The sequence below is a fragment of the Manacus vitellinus genome, unplaced genomic scaffold, assembly GCF_001715985.3.
Source record: "Manacus vitellinus isolate BGI_N305 unplaced genomic scaffold, ASM171598v3 scaffold_40_pilon, whole genome shotgun sequence".
In the NCBI taxonomy this organism is placed as follows: Eukaryota; Metazoa; Chordata; class Aves; order Passeriformes; family Pipridae; genus Manacus; species Manacus vitellinus.
The window spans coordinates 2,536,366-2,545,770 of NW_021940541.1; the positions used below are offsets into that span (position 1 = coordinate 2,536,366).

Here is a 9,405-nt window from a genome sequence, read left to right on the forward strand (position 1 = left end):
AGCCCAGAGGAGTTCTCCTGTTCCAAAGGACACAGGTAACACACGCTGTGAGGGTTTCCCAAGCACCTGCAACAAGGCTCCTGAGACAGCTGGAGAAGCAAAATCACTTTGGAAATTACTAAAAAACAAAGAAACCCAAGGGGCTTTAGATGTTCCTCATGAGCTGCTCTCCAAGGGCTCCTGATTTCAAACACCAGGTGCTTCCCAAGCTGTGGCCACACACGAGGGAGAATCCCAAACCAGTGAGACAACCCCAAAATATGGCTCAATCTCCTGCCTCGTATTTATTCAGAATGAATTTTAGGAGGCGGTTAAGGAGACCTCAGAAACCAAGATTAAAGTTATGGCGCATTTTTACAACTGTGGTTCAGGATTTTATAGAAGTAAACGCTGACAACTTTATAGCTGTGGTCGCTACCAGTGAACGCAGCCGAGATTTCTCCAGGCAACTAGTAAATATAATGTTTTTGCCTTATACTTTCATCTCAGTACACATAAAAGCATTTGACACACTTAATAAAACGTCACCAGCATAAAACACTGCACAAAGGAATGCTAAATAATGACACAGCTGCAATTATTGAGGAAAAAAAACAAGCATTAGAAACATTTGTAGCCTTTCTCTGCATTACTGTGATGGTGGAATCTGGGTTTAAAATGCCTTTTTTTGTTAAAACCACTGAAAATATTCCTGAGCATACAACTCCATACAGTAACTAGTTTTGAGGTCATGTGGAAAACATATCATTTATCCTGAGAAGACTAAATTTAATTGTTATAAGGTATGTATAGAACCTTACTGCACCTGCTGTTGGCTCCAAAATCTGGGATCTCAGGCTGATGCCACCCTTAATTTGGGGACCCCTAAACCAGGTCACTAAAACACTGTTCAGCCACCTCCAAAGCCAGTTCTTAAATAATTCTTTGCATCAGAGAAGGAGAAAAGCCCAGCCCAGGCTGGCTGCAGCTTTTTGTTTTACTGTTTCCAAGCAACCCTGTGGTTTCAGCTCCAACACAAACCCAACCAGCCCAGAAATCCAGGGAGCCTTTCCCTCCGTACTCACTTATTCTGCATCATGTTCATTATCACCCAGTCGAAGGGATAGACATTCTTCCCGATGAGATTCTTGAACATGATGAATGTTTCCATCAGAAAATCCTAAAAGGAGAGAAAATATTTGGAGAAGGCTGTTCTGCTGGATCACAGAAATCCACGGGATGGTGGCAGTTATTAATGACCACACTCCAAAGGTGTCCTCAGGTTCTGCTCCATAAAAAAGCCATTATTCATATAAAACACACCTAAATCCTACTAAAGTATATTTATACATCATGTCCATAAATCCTACAATAATTCCAGTTAAACTTGTCAGAAGTTATAACAACTTTAATCCCACATTGTAACAGCCCATGGGATGATTCAGGACCTACCACTGGTTCACCAGTTATCCCAAAGGGAGTAACATCTGGGAAAAAATAATTTTATATCGATCTATATATACATATACACACATTATATTTTTATATTTTTGATATAGAATAATTATTTTCTATACTATGGAGTCTCACAGTCCCTTTGTGGGCAGCCTGTATTGTGACACACATGTTGTGACACATGCCTGGGGTCTCTTAGAAAGCTGTTAAAAGCACACTGGGACATGGAAAGAGAAGGGAAAAAAAAGCTAAATATTCATTAAAATCTTATCATTACGCTGAAAATACTCCCTGGAGTCAGTTGATGAGTTTTCCCTCCCTTTATGAATATTGTCCTGAAATCAAGATTATTTATTTATTAAAATAAATACATCTTCTAGCTCAAAATGGGATCCTTGGGTGTGGTGGTGCCCATCACCCTGACATGCGGTAGAGCACAGCAATGGTTTGGTCATCCCAAAACTGGGAGAGACTCTCCCTAAAGGCAGCAACAGTAATTCCTTCTGCAAGTGACAACCTGTCCCAGAACAAAAGTTAATTTAGCAGCATAAAGCAATTTATTCCTACACAGCTATAAACAAACACTTCTTTGGACCAGAAACCTCATGTACTTTACAATGTAAATCATCTCCTACAATTTGGGAATCTGTAATTGCTATCTGACAATTGGAGCAATATCAAATGCTGGGAGAGAGATAAAGGGGAAAAAAGAACTTAATGCAGAAAGTCCTTGATCCACTTCACACAGAGATAAAAATGAACTTTTATTCCAAGGTTAGAATATTTTCCCTTTGATTCAGTTTCTCAGCAATGGTATTTATCTCGTCTATCTTTAAAATGTCAAATGCCTACAAAAAAAACCCCAAAATGTTACATTCACTGGACTTTTAACTAAGACTGCTTTTTCTGTAACCTTTTCAGTGAGAAACAAATCTGAAGTTGCTGCTCTCATCAGTCTTTCTCCATGTGTGAGAGATGGTATCTTCGTCACATTTTATCTCCGGATTCGCTGTTCTCTTAAAATGCCTTTCCTGGCTCAGAGATCCCCAGTCAGAGGGATGCAGGGAGCTGCAGAGATCCTGAGGACACAACACTGGGATCACAAATCACTGAATCATAGAATGGCTGGGTTGGAAGGGACCTTAAAGACCATCTGGTTCCCCCCCCCGCCATGGGCAGGGACACCTTCCACTAGCCCAGGTTGCTCCAAGCACCTTCCAACCTGGCCTAGGACACTTCCAGGGATGGGGCAGCCACAGCTCCTCTGGGCAACCTGTGCCAGGGCCTCCCCACCCTCACAGGGAGGAATTTCTTCCCAATATCCAAACTAAACCTACTCTATTTCAGTTTAAGGCCATTCCCCTTGTCCTGTCACTCCATTCCTCCCAAACATTCTCTCTCCATCTCTTCTTTCATGAAGCAACACAAACTTTCAGGGTCCTGGGCTCTGCCACATGCACGGTACGAGGGCTGCTTTGGGATGTTCTGCATCCCAGCTCCTGCTACCCAATTAATCATAAAATCAAAGAATCATTAAGCTGGGGAAAGACCCCCAAGATCATCAGGTCCAACCTTTGACCAAACACCAATGTGCCCACTAAGCCACATCCTGATGTTTTGGAACTGCTCGTGATCCAAGAGGTGTCACCACTGTATAAAGCCAAACTCAGGCCAGATGCTCTCCAGGAGCTCAGTAAAATCTGCCTTCATGTAAGAGATCCAACTGCAGATTTTACTGCTCACTTTTCATGTACTTTGGTGGAGGAATTACACTGTTGATGATTGGGGCTCGTTCCTGACCCTGGAGGTTCTGCCACGTCTGATCTGACCTACTTTGCTGATTCAGCTCTACATTTTAATCTACTGATATTTACATTTTAATAACCCCATGTTCACTCAGGTACTTTAAATAATGCTCTCTAACAACTGAGCTAATTATTGATCAAATACAAAGCTCCTCATGCTCACCTGTGGTTTATGTAGAACATTGCTCTCTTTGCCATTTTATCTTTCTTATAGGAAAGCAAATGGCTTGGATGAATTAACCTCATGTTATTAGCAAAACCCAGGGCTTTTCTGGGGGGTGGGAGTGGAGAGGGAAACTCCCAGGGCATGCTGGGTTGCTGTAGAATCTACTTTTTTCAGTATATCTGGAAGCAGAACAAATTCTTCTGAACATAAAAAAATTATAAAAGCCTGTATTAAAGGAGCAAGGGCTGCAACTCCTGGTCTCTCTCCAACTACAAATACAAATCATATTTAATATCCCAAGGAAGCTTAATCCAGAATAGGTAAGAACCCTTCCCAATTCCCATCCACTGAGTAAGCTCAGCCTGAGATATTCCACGTGGCAAAACATCAACATACTTTTTTTGTCAACTAATACCACATATGTCTCAAATAAAAATGATTTTTATCAAGTAAGAAGGGGAGAGAAATCAATTAGTCCCAGAAATAACCTCACTGATCTTGGCTGACGTTTCCTCTCAGGATGACAACAGAATCAGAGGTTTGGATTTCACAGAATCACAGAATTACAGCCCAGTTTGGGTTGGAAGGGACCTTAAAGTTGGAAATTCCTCTTTGAACGGACATATCTTAATAAATCTAAACACTATATTCCGCAGAGGAATAAAAAACTGGTTTTATTGCATTCTGCCTCACACTTTAGAAGGCTCTTGAGGCCAAATATGACCATTATAATAATCTAAACCTGACACCACCATCACACAGCCCATAAAGTTTTCTCCAGCAGTTCCATCTCCTGGTTGAGCAAGAGCACAGAAAGATTTAAGGGTCTCCCATGGCAAAGAAGCAACCACAGCTTCACTTTTCTTGTCATTTTTTTCAAGAAAAACCTATTAATTTCTGTTTGGCTTAATCTAATTTCAGTCCTAAATCACTGCTTTGTGATTCAACTGAATACTCTGGAATAGGAGGTGCAATTATCACCTCCATGTCCAGGGATGCTGGGACTAAATGAAAAGCCTTATGGATTTAAACTCTAATGGGTGAGTCAAATGACAGCAGCTCACAAAAAACTGCTGGATTAAAGAAATGGAAAGCCCAAGAAATGTCAAATGAAGAGGCAGGGAAAGGTGTTTTTCCCATCCAAACCATCCAGTCCAGTTCAGCAACATCCCACCACTGAGGAGAGAAGAAAACAGGAGGTCCAAGAGGGGACCATGGACTGAGAACAGTAAAGGAGGTGACAGAGCTTCAACTCTGATGGGGAAACAGAAACCAGTGACCAAGAGGTGGCTTTCACACTAACAGTGAAATCTCATCTATGAGGAAATACTTCTGAGAACAGAAATTCCTGGGGTTGGCTCTCACTGAAAAGGTTGTGTCAGCTTTTCTCTTCAACACAGAAACTGGGTTGTATCATCTTTTTGCTCTCACTGATGACTCAATCAGTTTTATTTGTGCTTTAAAAAAAGGAAAGAAAATTCAGTTTACTCACTGAAGTTTCCTTTTTTTACAGTATTACCAACGTTCTGCCATTATACCTGCACATCTTCTTTTATTATACTTAAATCCAGTTTAAGGTAGCATTTTCTACTCTTATCATATTACTCATTTAATATTTTACCAACTTGCTACATACTTTAGTTTCCATTAGCACACATTATCATTTACACAGCAATATTAAAACATTTAAAAGGTACATTTAATTAAAGATATAAACTGTTGCAGCAACTGACCAAGTTTAGATTTGAAAACCTGCTAAAACAAATGATTACAGGGGAGCACAACAGTGGAAAACAGGGAGTCAAACAGTTCACGTGCTGATGGAAAATATGATTTTAACAGTCCAGAGCAATTCCAGCTCCACAACCCCAGAACATGCAGGATGAATATTCAGAGTCAGGACAGAAGAAAGAAGTGATTCCTCCTGAATCCCAGAGCACTGAGTGCACATAAATCAAACTCTTAAAAAGGACCCATTATAAACAGACCACTTGCCAAATTTCAAATACATAATAACTCTGTTTTTCACAAGGAAGATCTGACCTACAGAAGCACCTTGCAGGCAATTTAGATCAAAAAAGAGAGATTTTAAACCAAACACTTTTGTTGCCATTAGAAAAATCCCAGATTTCCTAAGCAGTACTTTTCTCTCTGTATTTTTTTGTTATATGTTGTCCTGATTTTGGCTGGGATAGAGTTAATTTTCTTCCTAGTAGCTGTGTTTGGGATTTAGGATCAAAGTAATGTTGCTAACACACTGATATTTGGGATTTTGCTGAGCTGGGCTTACCCTGAGTCAAGGACTTTTCAGTGTCCCAGGCTCTGCCAGGGAGGAGCTGCACGAGAAGCTGGGGAGGGGAATGGACAGGACAGGTGACCTGAACTGGCCAGAGGGATATTCCACACCTCAGAACATCATGCCTGGTCTGTCAACTGGGTTTTTTCCCAGCCAAACTGGGAGAACTGGCTGGGAGCTGCCAATCACTGCTGGGGGACAGGCTTGGCATCAGTCAGTGGGTGCTGAGCCATGACAGCATGGGTCTGTCTGGGAATTTATTCCTCTCCTTCTGTTTGTAACCTCTCCTTTAGTTGCTATTTTTATCATCATCATCATAATTATCATCATTACTACATTACTAATAATTTTATTTTTATTTTATTTTCCTTTATTTCAATTATGAAACCATTCTTATCTCAACCCACAGGTTTTACCTCTCCCTGACCCCCCTCCCCACCCCACCAGTGCAGGGCACTGTGAGTGACTGTGGCACTTCTTTGCTGCCTGGGTTAAACGTGTTTTCAGAGCAAACTGCTTTCACCTTTCCTCATGTAAAACCCTGCAATCAGACTTCCTTTTCCAGAGCCAAATGCTTTAAAAATAGAGAAATATTTGGCTTGATAAACCTTAACACTCATGTTTTTTCTGTCTGCTAAAAAGCAGTATTTTCACTCCACTGGCTGCATTTCGCTTGGGAACGTTTTATTATTAGTGGAAAACCAAATGACTATCCATGTAAATGCTCCAAGATCCCACAGCAGGGTAACTGGGAAGCCCTTTCCATGTAGTGATGCCCATCTGCAGCTCTTTGCAGCAGGACTTTGTCTTCACCCTCTGGAATTATCAGCTCTGTGACTCAGTGATGCCAGATCAGGTGCAAACAGTGGCTTTAGCAACTTATCTGAAAACTGGCACGGGGCAAAGAGCTCAAATCTGGCAGAATATGGGTAGAAATAAGAAAAATAATAATTAAAGACAAACTGGAAAATCCAAACATAAAGAATTTACAAAAAGGAAAGACCCTGGGTTTGTTCTGTTGGGTCTGGAAGGAAGAGAACCTGAATAAAGATTAAAATCCAGGTGAGACTGCCTGGAGCATTCCCAGGATTGCAGTGGGGAATGGAACAGAGCTGAGCAGCTTTGGGTCACCACTAATTGATGGAGCTCAGCCAAGAGTTTGGTGTCCCCTCTGCAGCCATATGGCAAAGACAGTTTAGGTTATTACAGAGTTATCTCCTCAGCTATAAGCTCCTTCTATTATGCTTTAATTAAGTTGGGTTGTTGCCTTAGTCAGGCCACTGAACGACTCTGAGAAGACAAATTTCAATTATTATTGCTTATTTAACAACTAAGGGCACCTCTAAGGTTAAAATGGTTTGTATAAAAGGGAAAGTGAGCAGATCTCTGTGTAAAAGCTACTCAAAGAAAGGAAAGCAGGACATCTGGAAGATTCAACACTGAAAGTTCCTTTCCTGAGAAAGTTTTATTTAATATTCTTCTCTTCTTAAACAAAAGTCTCATCACTTCTGTTTTTTCATGCTTTAATTGCTTCAAATCCAGTGTCTCATGCTTTGAACAGCTCCAGAGCTTTAATAAAGATTTTTATATTAATTCTATAATGCCAAACACATTTTGTTGACATTTCACAAGGGTACTTAATGACCAATAACAGGAAAAAAAACAAACAGAAGGTGAACTATTTTATGAAGAGATAAAACAAGTTAAACTTACCACAACATCTGACCTCATCTTCCCAAAAGTCTTGATTAAATGAGCATAGTGATAGTCCTCCATCTGCCTTAGAATGGCTGTCATGCAGGCCACAAAACTCCCCTGGAAAAAATAAAAGTAAAGAAGGCAATTGTTTAAGAAAAGGCAACATATTTCTTGCTATCAAAACATAATATTGCTTGAGAGCCCCACACAATGCAGCAGATGTAATTCCATCATTAAAATTCATCTGTGAATATGCAAAATTCTGTTAAGAAAACAAAGAAACATCTCAAAAAGTTTCCATTTCCAATTTCATGGGTTTAGCACTGAAGCTTTTGCAACATGTTCTTCATCTAAAAATTGCTCTGACATTAAAGGCTTTGCAAGGTAATAAACACCACTCCTAAAAATATCACACAATATCAGGATTTGCATTTGGAAAGTCAATACTCTGCTCAAGGAAGAAATCTCTTAAAAAATCATTACACTGAGCACCACAGCTAAACCCCGAGTTTTAATTTCACTGAGTGGTATTTTCAGATATTGTGATGCTTAAAAAAACTCCACCAAAATCCAATAAGTTTCATAAAAGTAGAAGAGCTGTACCAACCAGACCTCTCTCAAACCATGGGAAAAGTAAAAAGTGCCAAAAAGAAAGTTAAATCTTTCCTTGTGGTGTGTCTAAGTGTGGTAGTAACAAATCCAACCCATTCCTATGGCTACTAGATGCAGTAAGATCCCATAAATAGGTTCTTCTTGTCCATCATCTCTCTCTAAATATCTGCTAAAAGCCTGTTAATAATTTCCAGGTCTTTTCTGGTCTTTGATGAAAAAAAAACCCAATAAAAATTTGAAAACCCCACAGAATGACTCAGAAAATAAATGATTCTTTCTGTGGTTTGATAAAACTCTAAATTCCCCTTTTCAGTGCCATTTCCAAGGTTATTCTGTGCCCCAGCCCAAGAGAATACGAAGGAATTTTCTCTCCTTTCTAAGGCACAGAGCCTTTATTGTTACCTTTAAGATCAGCATTACTTTCAATTTAAAATATTTCTTTCCACATCAGTCCAAGTAACTGAGATTAAAGCCCAAATGACACCAGGTTATCTGTGTGTGCTCTGAGCCCTCTTAGTTACAGGCTAATCCCCAACCTCCACCAGATAAGCACTTCTGGAATGTGCTTTTCTGCCATGGAACTCCCCCAAAACTGATCTGGCCCTGGTGGAACATTTTCAACATGATGCAAAGACACCTGATGGGAGCTGTCAGGAATGTGCAAACTCCACGAATAAGAAAGGGAAAGGCCACCAGAGCTGCTGTTCCAGGACATCAAAAGCACTTTCTAACAAACTCTGACAAGAATAGAAGCTGGGGCTGCACAAAGACAATGTTTACAACTATGAAATGGAAATCAGGAGGGCTCATCTCAGAAATCTGAACATTAATTGTCACCACAGCCTATAACGAGCACTCGACACAACAAACCCCGTTGATGGGCCTGGAAGAAAACATCCAGTAGCCCACATTCAGTCCTGTCTCCCCTAATGATTTCATCAATCAAAGGGATGTGCCAGCACTAGTCAGAATTATAAATTTTTTAAACTGGTTGCCTAAGATGAGCTGCAGATGAACTCAGTCCATCACCGCACTCACGGCACCGCAGACAGTTCAGAAACGCTCGGGAGAGCTGGAGACAAACCTTGTTTTCTCATGGTGTCTTTTCATACATAATCAAAATAACCTCCAAGTCCATTGCTTGGCAAAGACAAACCTATTTTTGCTTTTTCTCACATTAATACATCGAACCCACACTGGCAAAACCAGCCCTTTCCAGGTGTCCAGCAGCCAACACACAGCTCTGCTGCCTTCTGACTAACTTGGTTCTAAAAGTGGATGAGGGCTTTGGTCATATTTGGGTGTTTATCTACCATTTGGGAGTAATTTCAGTGAATAGACAGGGCTGCGACACTCAAAAGATGAATTTCATACCCAAGGAAATTGTCATGGCA

General features: G+C 40.4%; 1 protein-coding gene across 2 annotated transcripts in view; it reads right to left on the bottom strand.

Moving 5' to 3' along the window:
- The window catches only part of DOCK1 (dedicator of cytokinesis 1), a 276,152-nt gene that overhangs the window by 116,973 nt on the left and 149,774 nt on the right, over window positions 1-9,405 (bottom strand). For both annotated transcript variants that reach the window (XM_029962000.1, XM_025895744.2), the window contains exons 28-29: window positions 7,415-7,516; window positions 1,065-1,159 (exon numbers count right to left, since the gene is read on the bottom strand). In XM_029962000.1, coding sequence (XP_029817860.1) covers window positions 1,065-1,159; window positions 7,415-7,516 — 197 coding nt within the window. The remainder of the gene's footprint in view (window positions 1-1,064; window positions 1,160-7,414; window positions 7,517-9,405) is intronic.